This window comes from Ammospiza nelsoni, chromosome 2 (genome assembly GCF_027579445.1).
Source record: "Ammospiza nelsoni isolate bAmmNel1 chromosome 2, bAmmNel1.pri, whole genome shotgun sequence".
Lineage (NCBI taxonomy): Eukaryota > Metazoa > Chordata > Aves > Passeriformes > Passerellidae > Ammospiza > Ammospiza nelsoni.
The window spans coordinates 59,284,555-59,307,824 of record NC_080634.1 but is presented as its reverse complement, the minus strand read 5'-3'; the positions used below and the strand labels follow the sequence as shown (position 1 = coordinate 59,307,824).

Genomic DNA, 23,270 nt, shown 5'->3' with positions numbered 1-23,270 from the left:
CGCTCAGTTTTTCACACACATACAGTCAGAAATTCTATTGCTAAAAAGTTTATCTTTTATCAAATTTAGGATCTTGGACTCTGCCAGCTCCAATGGGATGCTATCATGTTAATATTTTCTAAGTAATGTCTTGGGGCTCAGGGAAGAACCCCCTTTCTGAAATGGAAGTAAAAGCCTTTCTCACAGACCTAACATTCATATCCAGGTAGTAGAAAGCATCCTTTTCCAAAGCCATAGATTCTCTTTTGTGAACATCTAAAGCTCTGGCCATAATGTTCAGCCTTCAGTAAAAAGAAACAAAATCCCCACAAACAAAGAAGCCAACCACACAAGGAAAGTGATACTAGGTCTCAAGGGATTGAGGCAGTGACTTTAATTCTATTACTCTGCTTTATTTTCCGAAGTATTTTCTTTCTGTAGGAAGGGAAATAATTTATTCCCTTCAGTTGTTGCAAAAAATAACGACAGCCCCTACTCCATTCTGAGGATGGGGGCTGTATTTCCCCAATTTATTGTTTTCATGAGAAATTCCCCTCTATGTGCCTCCTAATTCTACAGAAGCAGCTGGACCAATCTGTGCTACTTTAGGTGCCTGATATCCTGGGCTGTATCAAAAGCAGCACGGGCAGCCAGTTGAGGGAATGTGATTCTGCCCCTCTGCTCTGCTCTGCTCTGCTCTGGTGAGACCCCACCTGCAGTGCTGCATCCAGCTCTGGAGTCCCCAACAGAAGAAGGACATGGACCTGCTGGATGGAGCCCATGGGAAGGCCTCAAAAATGATCAGAGGGCTAGAGCTCCTCTCCTGTGAAGAAAGACTGAGAGAGCCAGGACTGCTCCCCCAGGAGAGGAGAAGGCTCCAGGGAGACCTCCTAGCAGCCCTTCAGTACCTGAAAGGGCTTGGAAGATAGCTGGAGAGGGAATTTTTGCAAGAGTATATAGTGATAGGACAAGGAGGAATGGCTTTAAACTGAAAGAGGAGAGATTTACATTGAATATAATAACGGCATATTTCACTGTGAGGTGCTGAGGCACTGGCACAGACTGCCCAGAGAAGCTGTGGATGTCCCATCTCGGGAAGTGTTCAAGGCCAGGCTGGATTGTGCCTTGAGCAACCTGGTCTAGTGGAAGGTATCCCTGCCCATGGCAGGGCAGTTAAAACTGAATGATATTTAGGTTGCCTTCAGACATAAACCATTCTATGAATTGCAAGACCTTTCAGAAATGTAAAAAATACTAGGAGGGATCACTCTAAAGGTAGCTCTCTCCATTTACTAATGGAAGGTAACTAATCTTTAGGAGCTTTTGTGACATTCAGTGAATGGGAGATCAATACCCTAAGCGTGGCAACATTTCTATGGACGCAAATAAATCCCTAGGATAAGTTCTCCAGAGAGAATGGCCATACAGTATACAAGCAATAAGCTTAAAGTAGCAATAAGCATACAGCTGGCATTGTAAAGTGTCTCTTCCCCAGGTCTAGAAAATAAAACCCTGCTAAATAGGTTTTGAAACCTCTTAAATGCTAATCTTTCTCTTTTTTTTAGCGTTTTAATAGCAAAATTTCTTTTGTACACTGTAGATTTTTTGCTGGTACTAGTGGATGCTGTCTCGGAACAAATATTTTTCTGATCATTATTAGAAATTGCCTATAGCCTTTCAGCCAGGTTTAATTCATTCAAGTTGCCTTAGCTGTAATGTGTCAAATGCTTCACTAAAGTCAGAGGGTGTTGTGATCATATATAATAATACCAGAAAAGAGATTGTTGCATTTATCAGGCATGATTTGTTGCTCCACTTGTTGCTTACAGAGGAGAGTAGGACTTGCATCCTTCATTGCTCTCATCTCTCCATGATGCCTGAAAGTTTGCCAGTCAAATATTACAGAGTTGAAAGCCAGAATACTTATTTCCCTGTGGAAACCACAAGTGTTAAAAAACTTTAAGAAACTTCAACTTTATTTAGTGATTTTATTTAGTGATTTGGACTAGATGTGCAGTCCCTTAAAATCACTCTGAGAAAATAACACATGATACTTTCTTCTCCTAATGAGCACCTACAGGGGTGAAATTAGAGATGCCATTTCAGCTCCAAATTTGTTCCTGTGGGAGTGATATGTTCTAATAATCTTTGCACCTCAGTTATTTTCAGAGGCGCTGAACACAGTACCTGTGTCTCAGCCTCCAGGAGTCTAAGTGGCAGCTAGAGAGTGACTAATGACATCATATTTTCTTACTTTATTTTTTTTTCCTCTGAAGTTTCTTCTTTGCCCAGAAGGATTTTAAAGGCAGTGGGGCCAGAAGTTAGGACTCCTTACACTCAGTCCCTGCAGCTTTAAGGACACTCTCAGTCACGTAGCCAGCTTGCACACACCAAATATGTCAAATTTCTTTTTCCAGACTTCACATTCTTCAGCAAAAAGCTCTATGGTCTTTTTGTGACAGAAGTATGTCTTCTAAAAACTACCCATAAGCAAGAAGCAGATGTTACATGTGAACTCACACAGACTGTGTCACACAACTGCACATGATTTGAATACAGGGCATTGCCACCACTGCAAACAACTGTGACTCAGCTGCAGGGCAGAACATGTAGGATTAGGATCACCTTGAGCCAAAAATCAGCTCTGGGTTGGAGTCAGCTCAAATTCCTCTATCTTCCACCTGCTGTACATTTTTATACACTGGACACCACCACAAACTTATCTTGTGTAGCCTGGCAAATAAAGAACTTAATTTGCAGGTCAAAGCAGACCATATCCTGCACTGTGCACCCCAAATTCTCCTACAAAAGCCAAGGTAAGGAGGGGCAGCTCTTCTTTTCTAAAACTTTTTAAAACTAAGCCAGAAATATCACTAAATTCAGTACTTTATAGTGGTTACAATTTAAGAAATCTCCTACACTTCTCCTCACCCATCTAGAAAACATCTTGCTTATCTTAGCAACCACATCAGTTATGTTCAGGGTGTCTTAAGTTCTTGCAGCTTTTTACCATGTTTTTCATTTACTTGTCTGTTATCTTCAAAAAACTGGTAGTACAGGGCTTCACACACATTTAGCCTGCAAATGATGAAGCTGCAGGGATCACTTTTGCCTCTTCAAGAGCCAACAGCCAGGAAAGCACACAGAGACACAGAGGAGTTTTCTTATGGGTACCTGGAGGCTCTCCAACATGCTGTCCATCTGCACACTAATGACAAGTGTGTGCCCCCTCAGAGACATCAACCACAGACAGTGTAAACAGCAGGAGGGTTAATCCACCTGTTTTCCCCAAATGGTAGTACAGATTTTCTACCCTGCCCTTGACAGATTTCTTGAGTGACAATCTGTGCTGTTTTGTTTCAGAAACATCTTCCTTGCCATGATCATCAAGAAGCACAGAGCACATACAATAGACTTATGTCAGCCCTTATTGAAACTGAATCGCTTTTAATAAGTAGAGAGGAAAAGTTAAAATGTCTCATGTCTTGGAAAATTTAATTTTGCAATTCTCAATTGCTGATTTCCATGTCTTACCCAGTCTCTGTGGCACCAACGTAATTGGCCCTGGCCTGTGTTCTTTCTTCCATTGCTCCAGGTCATCAAGCTCTTTCTTAGCAACTGAGCAGGTATAAAAAGAAATAAATATATGGAAGTTAGAGGAATACTAACAAGCAGCCATTACAGCTAATTGCATGTAATCCTGAAGACCATCCAGGAACCAGCTTGCTTCTCAAGAGATGCAGACACCCCCACAAGAGGCTACAGAGTCACTGCAATAATTAGCTAATGAGGCAAACATTTTTCCTAACTTGAGACTGTAATGGTGAGCAACCCTAGGACTCAACCCCAAAAGTAAAGCCAAAACCAGCTAGGAGACTGCTAATAGACTGCTTTTTAACCCCTGGGAACCTATAGGTAAGTGCCACAGTATTTATTCCTTCAGGTAAAGCAGAAGTTGTTACGATGAAGATGTTATTACTGCATAGAGGGAAATCCTTGTGGTGTAATGCTCCCCAGCAGGGAAAAGAAAAGTAATTTTCCCTCCCAACCACATGCTCCCTAAATAAAAACAGGAGGAATGCATGAATCAGCTTCAAATTAAGACACTTCAACATAGGCACCCACATGTGAGATGGGCAGCAAGCTCCCAGCGTAGTCAGTGCAAGTCAATACAGCCGGGGTGCAGCCATATGCTCCAGGATGGCTGATTTAACTTCTCTCTTTTTTGACTGACAGAGAGAAAAGCACAACAATTCCTTAAAATAGCAAGGCCAACAAAGCCTGTGGAAAGAGGAGCTGTGTTTTACACTAGCACTTCAGTTGCTCTAGAAGCTTATTTCACTCAAACTAACTGTGCATCCTAATGGCTGGCTATGGCTATTGGAGGCTAACACCAGCCCTCCTCTAAGAGCATAAAGCCAGTATTTGGGTAAACCTCTAAAGAGACCCAAAAGACAGAGAACAGCTTTTTATTTCACCTTTAAAACAAGCATTTAAGTAGAGACTGCATCCAGTGAGGTCCTATTTCTGCCAGCGTCCAAGACAGAAATACTTGACATGCTTCAGACCTTCCACACTGGCACCACAAAGTGCAAACAGATCTTTATTAGAGCAGCAGCACCTTTGCTGTTAACATGATAGTTAGGTCTAAGATGATATGCTGCTATTGTTCCTTCACAAAGATATAGTTTGGTTCATGATAAATCCATTTTCTTTCTTGCATCCAAAGGAAACCCAACCCACACCAGCCTGCTGGTGAAGCATTTCAGCCAAATTCAGGTTTGAGAAGAAAGGATTTGATTGTACTGTTTCCTCGAGGACTCAAGACATGAGAAGTGCTGACTCACACTCCTTCAGCTTTCATGTCTTGCATAAATCAATGCCCAGGTGTGTAGAACTGCTGTGCCCAGTCAGTCACCACTGTATACAGAATTTATTTCACATCTGACTCTGGCTGTAACTTTGCCAATAAAAGACTTCAACATAGGCCTGATCTTTCTGGTAGAGATTCTGGCTGCTCCTGCTTAGTTACTTTCACCAGCAAGACTCAAAGCTAAGCAAAACTGAACATATATCCACAAATACTTTCCACCTAAAATTACTTTTATCAGTTTCAGTAGAACCGCTTAACTCAAATGCATGTTCAAGAACCAATAGTGTCTGCAGTCGCTTTTGTTTCCACATGGGAGTATTTCCAAAAATATTTCTTATTTATATTTTTGTTCTTCCTCCTCCTAACCCTGAGACTGTTCAAAGTTCCCAAATATGAATTAAATCCTGTAAAACTTGGATAGAGCTAATTCCAGCATAGTTTTGCAGAAGCCATCTTGAACAACTCCTGCACTGAAACTACCAAAACCCTTCCGACAAGATTTATTCTGCGTGAAGTGAAGCCAGATGATGAGTCACTCTTAAGAAAAGCTACATCATCATGGAGAATGCTCATGGCATTGGCATTACTGTCATATCTGTACATATAAAAGCATTGTAAAAATGAGGATAAAAATTGCAAGAGCAATAAAATGCTAAAATACCAAAGTTATTCAAGTCAAAATAGTGTATTATAATATTAGACAACTCAACTTACTTTGTTGCAACTGTTTTCTTCTGGTTTCATTTGGAGTTACCAAGACATATGGACCAACACTAAAATGAAAGAATACACTCTTATTTTTCCTGTTCACACAAAATCAGAACTAGAAAGTGTTCCTTCATCACCAAAGTCAGTTTTCTGCTGTTGTAGCAAACAACTTCACAGAAAAACCAGTATTTATTCTGATTCAGCTCTTCAGGAATTTTTGGTAAGTACGAGTACTTGCTATATTTGTAATTTGCAGCAGATACCAAGGATAATATTTTCAGGAATTTTTAGCATAGCCTTTGCTGTTCTTATTCAAGTCTTACTCTAGACTGCTGACCTCAGATCTCATGCATTTCAAATCAAATCACATCCTTGAATCACAATGTTCCATGTGGAAGACCACTGTCTGCTGGGAAGAACACTGGTGCTGGCAGTCCCACCCCTTACCTTGTGGGCACCAAGTGCCTTGTGGACTTAAGCAGTCTGCCCAAAAGTTGTCCAAGGAGTGTGCAAAGTCACACTGTGATGGACCCAGGTGACTTACTCTCAGCCTGAGCCTCAGTTTCCTTGCCAGCCTCTCATTTTCAGGCACCAGGAATTCCTTGGGCATATCCATCTTGCTGTCACACCTAAGGTGCGACTCACTGAATCAGGACAAGGGGCCTGTTTTGCCAGACTTAATTCAAAATGCAGTTGCTGTCTCAAGGAGCTATCAATCTAATGTGACAGCAAAGAGGCAAGCCAGGGTTCAGAGTGTATTAAGAGACTCGAGGTGATCAAAAGAGTGATGAGAACTTGTCAGTTCCACTTGGAGAAGACAAAAGGCTTTATCTCCATGGTGTATTGTGTGAGTAGGAGTTTACACAGCTCCCACTTATCAGAAGTTGTGCTATGGGGGTGCAGGTTTACCAGAAATGCACCAAGAAAGTTGGCCCCACACATCAGAGTCTTGGCAGGGTTTTATATGCATGTGTGGGCACAAATATTTCATCTGGCTTCACTGCAGGAAAAGCACAAGGAGAAGAACAGCTAGCAAAGAATAATTAGGGGTGAAGGCTGAGCCTCTTCAGGAAGGGCCACAGGGAGTGGCTAGAGGACAAACTAGTAAGCAGAGAGAGAAGTTGGCAATGGAAAAGTAATGAAACAGTAAGGCCCAAGACTAAGGCTTAAAAGGGGAATGAAAATCAAGCAAAGAGATCAAAGTGCCCAAAGCTGCCTGCTGCCGTATCACTGTAATTCAGGATTTGGTAAGAGAGTATTTATATCCAATTACCTCTTTCTCTTTGAAGACTTATTCTAGGAGGATGTGGATTAATTTATGAGATTAAACTAGTAAAGATAGAGCCGTGAGCTTTAATGGTTCCATTTAATATGATCTTTTCCCTTTCTGCCAGCATACTCTGGTGCCCCTGAGACAGTGAGACTGTTCTGCACATCTCCACCGAACCCCAGACCCTCCAAGGCTGGAGTGAAGAGGGCAGCAACACCCCAGTGGCACTCACCACACAACTGCAAACATTACTTAAAAGAAGCTTTGACAACACATCTCATAGCATAACACTCCCAATCAATGATGTTGTTTCAGGTTTTTCTCTATTTGATTGAGTGGTAGCACTTCCAATTTATCCCAAAGTGCCTTTAACAAGCTGTTACACAATGTATCTGTTTCAAGACGTTTTTATAGCTTTTGTTTCAGATATTAAGATCATATTTCTCTCAAGTTCATACACAAAAATTATTAAGTACCTTTTAAACTCCCCTCCTCTCCCTTTGGCAGTGATAAAAGTTGCTGAAATTGTATGTTGCAATGCTACATATCTTCCTCCCCCAAAATTGATCAGTGCATCTAGATATCACGCTGCTTCACAGCACTAGAGGGCAGAAGAGTTTTTATACCATATACTTTGATGACTTCAAACAGCATTTGTCTGGTTGATTTAAGTTATAATCAATTTTTTTTAAAAAGACCTTGGCTTGTCTGGACATGTATGAGAAATCACGGTATCAAATCTAGCCCTTTTGCCATGAATCATTTCCTTCATCTGCTTCTGCTTTTTGGCTGGAAGGCTCACACCCCAGGAAGCCAGGTGGGGGCCACTATTCTGGTACCTGACCATGGCCTCATCTTCAGCACCTTAGAAGGACTGCACATGAAATTCAGCAAAGATCAATCAGCTTACCAAAGAGGTAGAGGCAACAGTACATTTACCATCTGTTTTCCAGAGAGCAGATTAAGAGTTGTTGTGTTTAAAACAGTGTTTATTTGAAAGCAAAATTCATTTCCATTTTATTGAAATAAAGGCAAAGAAAGTGAGGATGCCAAGTCTTCAGTGGGGGAGAGAAGGGGAGAACAGGACACCAACTTTTCTTTGTCTTTTATCTAATGCTTTGTTTTACTTATTATTAGAAATAATAAGGGGGAAAAAAAGGCAGGGGGGAGCATTATTGAGTTTATCTAACTTCTAGTATTCACCTTGGTCTCTGGAAAAAAATGCCAGAGTGTGGGTTTGGGTACTGGGATCAGGAATGGCCTTAAGCTGAAGGAGGGCAGGTTTAGGTCAGATACTAGGAAGAAATTCTTTACTGGCAGGGTGGTGAGGCACTGGCACAAGCTGCCCAGAGATGTTATGGATTCCCTGTACTTAAGGTGTTTAACAACAGCCCGGTCTAGTGGAAGGATTCCTGCCCATGGCACGGGTGTTGGAACTAGATGACTTTTAAGGTTTCTTAAAGAATCATTCCATGATTCTCTGATCAGGGAGAAGGAGGAGTAAGTACATGGTAAATTTCTTGTGTGAGGGGTGAAAGTCAGGGTCCAAACTGGTTCCTTGCCTTTTACCCCTACAAGAGAGGAAGCCAAATGAGCTGTTGCCTGAGAAATTCTACCTGCCCTACCAATTCTAAAATCTGCACCTAATATACCTTCTTTTCTTGAGATTCTCTTTTTGAAGGAAAGGAAGTTAATGCAAAAACCCACCACCAGCTTCCACCTTGTGTTTCTATCCAGTTTGCAGGATATTTTATGTCATTTCTTTGTTCAGGCAAAACCTCTGATCCAGTTAAGCCTATAAAACCTGCTACAGCCTGTCAATTTAATATTCCAGTCAGTTTCTGGGTTGCCACAGTAGCCATAAGTCTGGAGCAAATTATCCTACTTACCTGGGGAGCAATTAAGGAAATGTGAAGATTTGAAGCTATCAGTGGTCTGCAGAATTTTGTGCTTTATACCAAAGCACACTTTATGAAGTGCTTCAAAATTCACCGACAGAAAAGATTATAAAGAATTTAAATTTACAGTTTCCCTAATAATGATTCTAATTGTTATAAGACTTAAGCCTATCTTTGAGGTAGAGTTGTTTTATAAATACAAATACAGAAGTCACTGGAAGTGGGAGAAAGAACATCTTACCCCAGTTTTAGCTCTTCAAAAAAGACAAATCATCTTCTGCCTTTATGGATCATATTAATCTTGATGAGTGTTTTTTGTTTTATTTTCTCTGCAGAAAATGGGAATGTATTGACTCATTACACAGACTGAACAGATATTAATGAGAGTAAGAAAGTTGTAACCCAATAAGAGAATGCATCTATATTGAAATAAAAAAAAGGAACCTCCTATGATTTTTCAAGCAGATACACATAATATACCACAGTTGTGGGATTCTAAATGCCTATATATAATTGTGGTTTAACCCCAGTCAGCAACTAGGCACCACATGGCTGCTCGCTCACTCTGTGATGGGATCTCGGCTCACCCATGGGATAGGAGGGAGAATTAAAAGGGTTAAAGTGAGAAAACTCATGGGTTGAGATAAAGACAGTTTAACGGGTAAAGCAAAAGGTGCACACACAAGCAAAGCAGGAATGGATTCATCACTCCCCATGGGCAGGCAGGTGTTCAGCCATCCCCAGGAAAGCAGGGCTCCACCACATGTAGCAGTGATTTGGGAAGGCAAACTCCATCACTTTGTACATCTCTCCTTCTCCTTTTCCTTCTCCCAGTTATGTATGCTGAGCCTGATGCCATTTGTTATGGGATACACCTCTGCCAGCTGGGGTCAGCTGTCCCACAGCTCTCACAACTCCCTGTGCACCCCAGCCCTCTCTCTGGTGGGGTGAGGCAGAAAAGGCCCCAACTCAGTGTCAGCCCTGCTCAGCAATAACAAAACATCTCTGTGTTACCAACACACTTTTGGCCACAAATCCAAACCATAGCCTCACAGCAGCTATTATGAAGAAAATAAGCTCTACTCCAGCCAAAACCAGCACATACAGAGAGAGATATAAAACATTTCAATAAGGAGAAACATGCAATAATGTCATAGATAATCTCTAATGATAGTTTACACTTTGAGTGATCAGTAACACCATGTCTGAAAACCTAAATTTTGAATCATATGTGTAAGTCTACTCTTCTAACTAGCTCAAGGACACCTCTTCAGTGCTTTAAAGGCATTGATGATAACAATTTTTGTTCTACTTTCTTTCAGGTTTGTATAAAATAGTTTATTTCTAAAATTGAAAAAACCCATGGGGACTGCTGCTCACTGGTAATAGGTTTTGCAGAGCTGTGCTCTTCAGTTTTTCCTCAGGTCCACTCCAGCCATCTGCCACAGGAGAGATATTCAAATGAAGTGTGAAATAGTTTAAAGAGTTAGAAAAGGAATGGGTGTTATAAACTGTACCCAATTCCCCTGTGTTTTATACTGTGGGTGCAGTGGTACATGAATGTCACAGAGCTGAAAGCCAAATATCTTGCTCTGCTGGGCAGAGTACTCTGCATAACAGACAGAAACTAAGGAGAATGAAGTTGGAGAGCAACAAAAATGACTAAAGGGAAGGAGGCATGGGCAGATTCAGTCAGAGGAGTGAGATACTGCATTAGATAGTATGTTAAAACTGAATTTAAAAGAGATCAGACTGCCAAAGCCAGCTCTTGAGTTTCCTTCAAAGATACACTAAGCTGAACTTTGCATTCATTTATCAGGAATTGTTTTAAGAGCTGTCAAGTCCACACCACCACAAAGTATTGTTTTCACCAAAGCTCCCATGCCTGATGGAGCAGCCACATGCTGCTGAGCAGCACAGAAGCTGCCAAATTAAAGGGCTACAAGATGCCAAATCTCAGCAAGCAGATAACTGTCCTGTAGGTATCCCTATTTTGCAATGCTCACACAGCCAGATGCTAATGATAATTGACAGCCACAATTCTAGACCTCAGCTGAGCAATATGCTCTGTGTCCCAGCAGTGCCATAAGCAGATCTCTGTGAGAGTGTACAAACCTTACATGCAGGCCTGGGGCTCTGGCTTTCCAACTTTATCAGTGGCATCATCTTACCAGTTTGCAGCTCAGAGACAAAAGTGATTTACTGGGGCTTAGCATTACACACTGTCTGATTTATCCTCACTGTACATGTGCTTTTAACACAACAGGCAGAAAATTCATTACATTAGCAGAAAATGTTCATCACCAAAAATCTACCTCCATAGATTTTGTCCTGTGTTTGCCACAGGCCAGGAATGCACTTAATTAACACAGTTCAAAAGATGTCTGGAAGATTATTAAATGAGGGTAACTCACTTCTCTATTTGGTCCCTTTCATTAAGAACAGACAACATTTTTGGCATTGTGAGGAAGAAAGCAAAGAGTTAGATCCTGAAGAAGTGAACTTGCAAGGGGGAAGAGTGAGAAGGGAGAGGGCAGCAGAGAGCAGTCCAGGAAAAAGTAAGTCAGAAATCTGCAGGAAAGAAACAGACTTGAAGTTCTGCTTTTACCCACATGCTTGCAGAAAAATTCCTGAAGTTAAAATTTAGTCAAAAGACTAAAACTGAAACTTGGAACTGAATTTCCAACAGTTCAGATGAGGCTCAGACTCAGCAGCTTGTTTTGGTCTTAGCACATCAGAAAGAAGAGCAGGTGCTTCAGCCGTACTCTGTTTTGGACAATCTCAACAAACTTCTGAAGATCCAAGGAAATTGCCACCCTGAGGGATCAAATCAGGGAGCCAAGGGGTAGCTCTCAGCCCAAACTTGGCTCACAGCACAGCTTTCTCTCCTCTGGAAACACTAACATGCCATTAGTCAGATAACACCAAAGGGGCAGAGCTCACTGTGGCAGGGCTGTAGATCAGCAGCAGACCCAGCAAAGTCTAGAAAAGTCAGACATGGCCATGCTCGTGCCATCCCCACGTGCTAGAGCAGCTCAGTTCCCTCAGTGTGGCACAGTGTCAAGGATGTAGGGAGAGGGATGTAGGCATGTAGGGAGCATGCCAGAGCCAGCTGGAGCACCTGGTAATCCCTGGCCCTGAGGAGCACGGAGCATCATACGTGGGGAGGCCAGGCACTGTGCTTGGCAGCACCGAGTGCTGAGCCGAGCTCTCCCCTGCAGGGCCATGCATGTGCTGCACGTCAGGCTTGCCAGCGTGCCTGCAGAGCTCAGCAGGTCACATGCTGTAGCACATGAACGCTGAGATTTGAGATAGTGCCATGTTCATCTCTGCTTCCCCACTTTTTCTCTTTTCAACAATGTATTTCCCCGTCCACTGTCTCTGCAACAGAGAATTTGTCCTTTCATTGCCCCTGACCAAATGCAACATCCTCCCATAGATTCCTTATTCATCACTTTGCCACAGGTCTTCATCAAGTTATGCATCAAGAGAACACGTCAGAGCTTGTACAAAGCAAGCTCTTCCAAAAAAGCCTTCTAATACAGAATAAGGAAAGACTTCCTTCCCTGCCCCAAACATTATATGGCACAGCAACCCCTCCATCCAGACTGACAGTACAGTTACTGTCTTACAGAGACCCTGCCACCAATCCTGTGCCTGGAGAAAAGGCTGGCTACTGACCATGGCAAAGCTGGGCATCTCTGAAGCGCTCCACTGGGCTGTAAACATTAGTACATCAGCCTGAAAGACAGAGAGTTGCGAGGCTTCTCCTGTGCAGCAAGTGGAGAGCTAAACTCTGAACAGATTTTCCATAATTCAAATTACCTGTCTTGCATTCCCACCAGTAGCTGGGCAGTGGGCAAAACAAGTATTTTGCTAAAAATCCACCAACAGTTTTGTAGACTTTCCTAGGTTACAATATAAAGATGTATTCTATTCCCATCCTCTAGACCTGCTGAAAACAAGAGGAGTATTGTTTTTCCTCGTCTCCTGTTAATGGGCCCATCGATGCCTTGCTGTATGACTCGGAGATCACTCCCTCCAGCAGCCATTTCTCTTTAATGGACCCACCACATGACTCACAGAATGACATCAGCTCATTGTGAGATGCCTCGCCCAGGGGGAGGAGCTAAGTATTCCCACCTGGATATAATCTGGGGTTGGGACAGGACAAGCCTTTTCTACTGGATCTTTGGGGGAAGGCTACACCCTTTCTACAGGATCACTGCTCCAACAGAACTGCATTTGCTACTCCAGGAGGACTGCAGCCACCAATCCAATTGGACTGCTACCAACACCCTGACCAACAGGGTGTCAGGTTGTATTCTGACTACGTCAGTGTTTTTTATTTTTGTATTATTGCATATATTTTGTTTGTTTGTTTGTTTTCTTTTTCCTTTTCATAAAAAGTTGTATTTCTGACTTGGAGTGTCTCACTGGTTTTGCTTTCAAACCAGAACATAGACTAACTATTGTTTTATTTCAAGGAAACTTTAGTTCATGGAAGAACTACTAAGTATAGCCTGTCAGCAATAGGATGAGGGGTCTTATAACACCGTAGGTATTTTGGTTTTGTTTTTGTTGGTTTGGTTTTTTTAAATTCAGGATTAAGATTGGAAAAGAAAGGAAAGAAACCTCTCATAGATTTGGCTCCAGTGTCAAAGAATACAATTTCTTGAGTCAAGCATTCTAGCAAGTCCGCTCTCCTTTCAAAAAAAATGATGAGGGACTCTTACCAGCTGTGCAGCAGTATATCTTCAGGCTTTATTATTTTGAATTTCAGTTTTTAATGGATTTTACCAGAACCAATATTATTCTTGGCAGCTTTAAAGGTGCTAAAGGCAGACTGCTGAATGGGGGCAGCAGTTTCTTTTTCAGGCACTAGCTATAGCTCACCCTCTAATTTCCCCATTTTCCTCCACCTTTCTTCTGTACAGACTTTTGTTTCTGAATAGGTATGAACAGGGGCAATTTGGGAATTTGCTTTCTACAAGTTAATTTCATGGCACTTAGCAGACAAAGTGAAGCCACTTAAATGCAAGCTTATTATTATAAGCAGTTGCAAGGTCTTGTCATCCTGGTGACTTTTTTCTCCATGGCCTGAAACCACATTCTATGTATAACTGGGTGGGGATGTACAAAGTGTGACTTCAATTTTGCATTTGAACAAGTACTTTTCTTAATTAGGACCATTTTATTGTCACTTCTCGCCCTTGCCATATCATATAAGGGCTTTTCCAAACCAAAACTATCTAAACTCTAATACCAGCTGCCCACCTTGTATTTTTAATAGTCTGGTTTGAATATTCAGTGCTGAACAGGACTGCAACATGCTACATCCCACACATATTTCCTGTGTCCAATCTAAACAAAAGGTCACCTAATATGACTCGGAGATGTTCCTGAGATGTTTTCCCACTCCAAATTTTTCTCACAGTCTGAGACAGAGAGTTTGGATTGAAACAATTCACACAGAGCCTTCAAAAGAGACTCCAACTACTGCTTTGCTGGCAGCAAAACTATACCCCTGTCTGTTTTCAAAAAATAGCAAGCAGAAGCTGGAATAGAGACACTACTTGGCACAGAGGTATCCTGTTTGGGCCCCTCATGTTCCCTCTGCTATGCATATTCCAGAAATCCTTTAGTAATGTTAGTCTGAGCTTTTTTCTCCTACTGTCACCCTGTAACTGCAGCTCTCCAGCTGCTCTTGTTACCCCAGAACCTGAAAACCGCACCTGAGGGTGTTCCAATATTTTAGTTTTAAAGGTCATATTAAGAGATGTCACTGGCTAAAAAGCTGAGTCAGCTTTATCAGCAGTAAAATGATATTTTAATCTGAAATCATTCTTCAAATGTAGCTTGAGAAAAATGAAGAAAGTAATAATTAATGAAACTTTTTTTCTTTAAGAATAAAGATCCCTACTGTTCTGTTTCAGTATTTCAAATGCTATCTTCTCCTTTAATCTGTATTAGTTAAGGAAATTGCAGTTTAAGTGGCTTCATCCCATTCAAACTGCCAGGTAGCATCCCCTTCTAAAGGGAAGGATGCAAGCCCCCCTCTAATTCCTTTCATTTTTTTATTAGACTATTATTTTCCCACTCATATTACATGGTTTCTATTCCAAACTGCCTTTCCTTCATCCCTCTTCTCATTAACTGAATACTAATGCAGAGTTTAATTTGTACATCTGAGATTTAGGAATTAATTCTTTGTTAGTACTTTATGAAGACACAGAGAATATTTTCACACAGCAGAAAATAGTGCTCAGTCTTTGCAGTGGATGCACAACAGCTTTACGTCTGCAAGAATCATGTAAGATGAAAGAGGGAACAGGGATTTGTGTGATTATATGTGCTCTGGCCTTAAATTCTGCAGGGAGCTCTGGCAAACCAATTGATTAATTATTCACCTAACCTTTACCAGGGGTTTGTATGCCAGACAAACTGGGTAAACATGGTCATGCCAATGGGAAAGCTCCCACTGGCCCTGCTGCCCCCTCCTCCCCCTGAGAAACAACCCAAACAGCAACAAAATGCACACATTACAGCTACATAAACAAACTGGGGCTGTCCTTGCTCTACTGTGGATATGTGGCACTGTGAGAGCAGGCAAGACAGAGAATTTTTCATATTTGGAAGTGGCAGAAAATAAACAGACAGCAACTAAAGAATTGTTGTTTGCTCTCCTGAAAGTCAATCATTAAAGTGCTGATGGATTTTAAAGGGACTCAGCTTTTAGTAGTCCCTGTATCATTGCTACCCAATAGAGAATCATTCACAGGTTTCAGTGGAAAGCTGCTGATCTCTGCTCACCATCAGCTGCCTGCCACCTCCTCCAGAGGTGGCTCCACCTTCTTCATCCAGAAAGAAGGGAAAGGAAACTGAAATGTTTGCAGTTTTGCCAGCTGCCCTTTGAAAGACGGAAGAAAAAGAAGCAAGCTAAGCAAAATCAGCACATAATAATAATCTTAGCATTACATGCACTGTTATAAGAACTCAGAAAAAGCACATATGGTGAAAAGGAATAAACACTTGGCTATGGTCATCTAAGTATATTTACATTAAACATACGTGCATGAAACACAAACACAGAGCTTTCAGTTTCTATTCTGCATTATATCTGCAAGACAGAGCTTATGTAAGTTATCTCAGGATTGTCAGTGGAAAGCAAGAGAGGGACTAATCAGAGATTCCAATAAAGCACCAAATGCTGAAGCTTTGGTTTTAGTTTTGTGAGCATGAAGTTCCTGGAAGCTGTTCTGTGTCCTTGACTGCATTCAGAGCAGTGCTGGAATGCAGCCTATATCCATCTCTTAAGCCAAAGTAAGTATTTTTAGACTTTCCAGGATGAAATATTAGGAGGCACAGAAAACAGGGAGCTAGAACCAGATTTGAAATTTCACTTTGAAAAAAGATGCCAGACACCATGTATGCCAGTATCCAAGGTACAGAACTGGCCACTGCTATGGCACAGGGTATAAGCTATGCTGTCAAGAAGCCTTCCAGAACAACTTAGGTCCCATGTAGGAAGCTCCAAGGAGATGGCAGCATGCTGCTTGTATGCTCAGCAACATTCAGGCTTTCTGTAAAATATTTTCACCTTTAACAGTGTACACCTCGAGTAAGCTGGAGAACAGGCACCCAGTGCAGGTAGTAATCTGCATTAGTAATCTCAGTCAGGCTCCTTGTTACTTACTACTGCTTTCGCTGTTGTTGGTGTTCTGATGCTTTGCCTCCTTGTTTCTCTTCAGATGCTGTCAGCTTCTGGGTGTTTTCACCCTTCTCTGTTTCCTTGTTGCCATGAGGGTTACCCTGAGAGGAAGATGGCATATTGAAGGCAGTAGCTGTCCTGTACCTGCTGCCTTCCCTCCATCCTCCAGCCCCAGACATGGTTTTACAAGTACCTTGCCTTGGCAGAAACCAGTATTGCTGCTATAGCTAGGGGAACACTCAAATTTTGGAGGGGCCAGAAATCAGTTTCAATTCCTGCTAAACTCCTCCCCTTCCTGAACTTTGGGCTGTCAGGCGTGCCAATACATGTTCTGGTTTCTGAGGCATCCACCAGCTGAAGCTCAAGTTTCATCATCTCAATCACAGCACCCAGGCAGACAGAGGTCACAGGGTGACAGCAAAGCTGATCTGCACTAATAAACCAGGTGACAACAGTGTGCAGAAGCGTGGGGAGATCTGACATTTTTCTGATAATTTCTGACATATATTTCTGATCTATTTCTGACATTTTTTTAACCCAGCACTTCCCTGTGACAGAGGGAATAACTCTTGGGAGTGTTATTACCTGCCCCTGAAGGTGAAAGTAATGAAGGTTCTTGTTAATGAATCTCTAGGGGCAAATTAGACTGAAAAAACTCTTTTCATATCATTTTCAGAGTTTGCATATATATATATATATGAACAATTTGGTTGCAATGGAAAGCACCTATATAGCCATTTTGGTTGTTATTATCTATAGCAATATGCCAATATGACAGCATAAAGATATCACTTAAAATGTGCGAGGGAAAAAAAAGGAAGAAAGAGAAAGAAAGGATAAGAGTAAGAAGATACGTAACTACCACCCCTTGATTCACAATGAGACTTGAGTGTTGCTGTTGGTTGAAGTGATGATTGAAGGTCTTGATCAATCTGCGGGGGGTGTGTGTAAGAGTAGGCAATTTGGCATGGTGGAAAGCACCACCCTGTTTCCACAAGATCTGCCTCTTATCAGCCTCAAAGCCCAGCTTGTAGTCTCTGGCAGTTATAAGTTCGTCCCTTCTGTCTTTTGCAGATCAGAGATTTTTCATTACACACCCAAAATCTCATCTCATTCTTGGTGAGTTGCAAACCTGGTCTCAGCAAAGCACCCTGGTGCCTTCACAAATGGGCAATTACTTTGAGTCATAGTCCAGTCTCTCACAAAGGGGTTTTTGGTTTCTATTTTGCATGAGTGTACAAGGAAAGATGAAGCTAAAAACTAACCTTCAGATAAATCTTAAGGCAATGGTCCTGAAAAATTCCAATTTGGCTTTTCAGTTCTGCTCAATCAGAAAACTTCCTTGACTTTCCTAATTCTACCTGAATAGAGGACGAATACTTACTGAAAATGGAGACCCTTTGAGTGATCACATCTAACCAATGGTGGTATCTATGGGATCTGCAGGGCTGGAGATCACCAGCAACATTTTTAATATCATTAGTGAATAAAAGATGTTTGTCAACTTCTAACCCAAGCAAAAAAGCACTAGCAATGCTACTCCAGGTTAATGCAGCAGAACTAAGGAGATCCAGCTCCACTCATGCAGATCTCATCACTCTTTGTCCTCAGCTGGGCAAGCTACACTAGAAACGCACCACTGGCCAGGTTTCCTGACTGCCTGGACCACCTAGGTCTCAAAGCACTCTCCACACATGCAGGGGAAGGAGTAAAGTGAAATGCCATATGGAAAGCCACAGGCTGCCTGGTGGTTGTAGTGCTCCTTGGGACGCTGCCACCAGCAGCTCACCTCCCAGAGCTTCCATATCCACAGGGACCCATCTCCTAGAGCTGCCCCAAGAAGGCAGCCCCAATGGTCTCTCCTCCCCCCATCCCTCCTAACATGCTCTGCAGCAGAGATGATCTCCATTGGTACACAAATAATTCTGCAGACTTTGGAGTGCAAGGGCAGTGTGTTGTAAAGGGATGAACTGGTGCATGGTCCCTTGCACCACTTCCCTTCACAAATATATATATATATATATATATCTATTTAATGTACAAGGTGGCGGCAAATGAAAGCAAGCACAAAGCTTACTCCCTTCCACAGAACTGGAGGGTTGATACAGGAGATGCAGGAGCACTAGAAGTAGCACAGAAATTATAGCCAAAATAATGTCTGAGGACTGCAAAGATTTGTGGGATAACAGCTGTGCCTACAGACACTCTATCTGGTAAAAATCCAGCTTTGACATCTGGAGTCTTCTTATCCACGCAGATTGATGTCTTAATAACCCATATTTAATTACAAGATTTGATTATAATTAATGTGGCCACTGCTGCTGTGTCTTCAATCCTATAATGTTATGTAAAATTCAGATCTAGTGTCATTTTCCTGTTGAAATTTAGTAACTTTTGGCTGAAAACAGTAACTGTAGAATCTAAATATTTATATCTATATTGCTCAAAAAAGAGGGATGTGAAATGAACCCAAGCTCTAAAAGCTTGATCGCTTTTGTTGCTTCCATGCTCATTTATTTCGTAGCTCTGTTGTGGACAATCCAAACCAACTCTATCCAGGACAACATCCAGGTCTGGCTCTAAGGATGGTTCATGCCAGACATGACTCCCAGAAAGCTGATACTGACTAGTGTACCAGATTTACCTTGTCCACCCCAAACATCTCTTCATCACTATCCCAGCAATCTCAGACTCACCCCACAGCCTCTGTGTGATACTCCAGTGCGTCATTCATCAACCCTTCAGTTTCATGCTGCTAAAACACAACATTTGACAGGCTGCAACCCAGCTCTTACACTGCTTCAGACACATTGGGCTGAAATATCCCCAAAATAATAATCAAGTTCCAGCATCATGGCAGTACCACCCAAGGCTCTCAGGATGCTTGGAGTTTGGTAAGGACATGCATATTGCCTCCACTAGGATCCACCCAGCCCCTTAGCTACTTCTAGCTTAGTCTTGGGCAGCATATGTATGAGTCTGTACTAGCTGTCATTAGGAAAAAGGATCAGCCTCCAGCCCTGTTTTATTTAGTGTCATAGATGTTAAACAGACGCTAAAACATCAGAATGCCAATGCATTCAGTCTCCTGAAACACCACCAAATATCAACCTTCCCAAATCCTACATAAGGATTTTAATTCAGTACTTAAAATTTTCTAGACCCACCAAATACTGACTGCCAATTCTGTCTAGGGGCTATATTTATAGTTGCTGCACATCCCTAACTGGATCTGAGGCTGCGATGCACTGGCCCTTGCTATCAAGTGAGCACTCACAGTTGGTGGCTCTTTCGCTCCCTACCAGTAGGATAGGGGAGAAAACAGGAAAAGGAGTGAGAAAATCTGTTTGTCAAAATATAGCTTTTTTTGTCTGTAAAGCTCTGTTGCCTCCAGCTATTAAAAACAATTTTTTAAATTTTAGTCTTTGGGAGACAGAAAGACAGAAAATGATCTTTCTTTTGCTCTGAGAAAATTCCTCAGTGGACATGTGAAATATTAAGAATCGTCATATTCCCTCCCTCACCTGTGTTTTTCATGAAATTGCAATAATAAAAGAAAATAACTTCTCTGGAGGAACATTTTGCACTGAACCTTTATTTTCAACTCTGCAGCATCATGAACTATACCAAAAATGAGAGGTATCAAAGACTTTTTCTCACTATAAAGGATCTGGGTCAGCCAAGTCATCATTTCTTTGGGAATGTTAGATAGGATAAAACTCTCTTCTATGAAAGAAATAGTATTGAAACCCCCATAAAATTAAAACAATGTAATGTTCCCTATCTTTCCTTCCCTGAAGACAACTGTTCGTTCTTCATTATTTTACTGTTGGTTCACGGCATTTTAAGGTTTTGAATTTTTAAGAGGGTTTTTTTTTTTCCACAACCACAGACACATTTCATTAAAAACTAAGATTTTTATTTAATCCAAGAATACTAGAAGCCTAAAGCCTGAAGAAAAACATTAAAATGAAGGAGACCTTTGACAGGACTGCCAGGTGAGCTTTTATACCACCCACTTTCTATTTTTCTCAGAAGTCAGGAAATGGCATCAGAAGGCCTTGATTGCTGGAGAAATGTTTCTTCCTTTGTCATCAGCATTAAAATACAGTCCTGCAGCTGAATATGAAGCTCAAGGGTTCCCTTACAAACTTTTTTCCCTGGATATTTTAGCTAAGTAGGTAAGACACACAGCTGAATATACTACAGAGCATATTAAGTAATTGATAATTGGGAACATATCTCTATATTTTAGAGCAATGGCAAATGATGGCAAATATCCCCAGAGGAATATCTACAATTAGAAATGCCTATTTAGTTGTTATACCATGATGGCAAAATACGAATTGAATTTTCAGAGGTGCATTTTACTTTACCAATGTTTTTTCTGGCTGAGTACTCTACTTTCCTCTACAATTAGGTTGATTGCTTTCTGCAGGGTTGATAGAACTAATTGTTACAGCTGAAGACGCTGGAGAAGAGAATTTTCTACGATCTCTGGAGAGGAGCCCCAAGAGGAGGGTAAAATGTCAACATTTGGTTAAGATTTATTCTTGTTTAGATTGAGGACTGGAATTTGTCAGCTTCAGCAGAAAGAATGCCATTAGCTTTGACAAGTACGTGTGTGTGGATGTGTTGGGTAATCTATTTAGGAGATGTAAAATGCTGCACACACTTCCCATTTTATTGCAAAAAGCTGAAATTGACGGTACCTGTCAAAAAGTATCATCTTCCACCCTCTAAAAGAAAATTGACCCTTGCTTTCTTTACAGTATTACAGCAGGTTCACCTCTCCTTTAGCTAATACTGCTTCAGCAAATGGAAGTGGGCATTGAAAATATAATTAACCTGGGGTCCAGAATTTGCTGTATTGAGGTCTGGTGCCTGAAGATTATTGCTACATTTTAGAAGCAGCTCTTTAGCCTGGAGGATGCTATGCATATCTTTATTGCTATATAAATAACACTTAATAATAAAGCAGGGCTGTTTTAAAGGTCTGATGTTATAAAAGCAATCAGGACTACAAATGAATGATTTATATAATTAAAAATGCCTTCAAAAATCTATTGGAAAAGGCAAAATTAAGTGGTAAACTGTGCAAGTGGTATCAGAAACAAAGATGTCTAAGAGCTATTGCTCCAGCTCTGTGTCCAGAATGAAAGTCCTTGAGAAGCCTGGCAGTATTAAAATAGTATTTGCTGTATTCTTGAATAGATCTTTTTTCTTAACAGCCTTTAAAGCATAGATTTACTTATTCACAAAAGATACATGGGCTTTTTGGCATATATACTATCTTCTACAAGGAATAATTATACTCTTTGAATTCCTAAAGGCCATGATTAGTTCCAGCTCAGGATTTTATATAATATACTACCTTGTGGTACCTAGTCAACCAAAGGTGTCATACAGACAATTATAGTGTCTAGAAAGAACATGACATTCTTTATTGTATTATGTTTCCAAATACATTACCTAAATAAATTAGTAGAAGTCCACAGCTCATGGTTTTTTTTAACTTTTATAGTATATTGTGGTAATTAAATATACAAATGCTTGTAGGAGAATTAACTCTTACAACTTCTAATCCTGGCTGAGAGGATTTATTCTTCATTCATTTGTATGCTCATGACAATTCAGCAAGGCTCAAGTACTGACTTTTCCAGTTTTATATGATATGCCTCATGATTTCCTTGATAACTTTCAATTATACTCTCTTCTCTGCCTGACCTCAGAAACTTTTAATCTTTAGGATGAAACTTTGGTCACAGCCATTCTAATTTCACTGATCGGGTGCTACATTTACAGATTCTTTGGATATTCTCAGTGGTAAAAATCCCAAATACTCGCAGGATCCTTTTTATCAATTTCACAATATTTAACCTGGTTTAACCATTTCTAGATTTTCCTTCATTCCTGACAGAGACTCTTTCCAGCATGGATTCTGACTGCAACATGGAACACTGCCACACAGACTGGTTAGGGAAATAATTTATAGGAAAAGTATGCAGACAATTAACTTCAATGGCATAACAAATCTGGACAACATTGCTACACATTAATAGCGACAATATGCTGGAACACACCAGTGTTTAGGATTGAATTAAATAGTAATGGACAGATTGTCTCCACCAGCACCATCCTGTGCATAAAGTAGCACACAGCTGTGCCACGCTGAGAGGAGCTTCGGGAGAGAACCATAACCACAGACCCAGCTGCTTTCATCCCTCCCCTCCCGGCTTCCAAGGAAAACAAACTACTCTCTTTCACTCCTGGCAGAAGATACATTTTCCTCATGTTGATTATCTGGTTTGCTCCGTGTAATCGATATGCTTCCTGCAGCTCTCTGTCCAGAATCAGCAGCAGTGGTGTGGCTGGTGGTGTGAAAAAGATGTTTTGAGCACTGTTCTCCATCTCAGAGTGTGCCTGGATGCATTTGTATGGACCAAAGACCCAGTGTCTTTAAGAGTCCAATTTTGCTTGGGCCCTTACAATGACATAAAATATTTCCTGTGTTCATAGATTGTAATTTTCTTCCAAAGGTGATCAAGCACCTGACAGGGGCAGATGCTAGTCTGGATTTGATACTTGCAAAGGAGGAAGAATTTGGCTGCTGTGACGAGGAGACAGTAGTATTTGGGCAAAATAGCTTTGGATTAATGAGAACAGAATCTGTCCTGTTAAGGGGTCTCAGAGATCAGCTTGGAAAACTAAGGAAGAGACCCTAATTTAGGTCTCTCTTCCTTAGAGATCCTAAGTCCCAAAACTTTCAATTTATTGGTTTTTTAAGCTGGATTTGCTAACCAAGAAAGTAGTAAGTGACATACTATTCTA

General features: G+C 41.2%; 1 protein-coding gene across 2 annotated transcripts in view; it reads right to left on the bottom strand.

Annotated features, from left to right (window-relative positions):
• EPSTI1 (epithelial stromal interaction 1) overlaps window positions 1-16,671 on the bottom strand; it is a 52,255-nt gene extending 35,584 nt beyond the window's left edge. For both annotated transcript variants that reach the window (XM_059465854.1, XM_059465855.1), the window contains exons 1-3: window positions 16,425-16,671; window positions 5,567-5,625; window positions 3,514-3,597 (exon numbers count right to left, since the gene is read on the bottom strand). In XM_059465854.1, coding sequence (XP_059321837.1) covers window positions 3,514-3,597; window positions 5,567-5,625; window positions 16,425-16,618 — 337 coding nt within the window. In that variant the 5' untranslated portion in view covers window positions 16,619-16,671. The remainder of the gene's footprint in view (window positions 1-3,513; window positions 3,598-5,566; window positions 5,626-16,424) is intronic.
• Window positions 16,672-23,270: the final 6,599 nt, after the last annotated feature.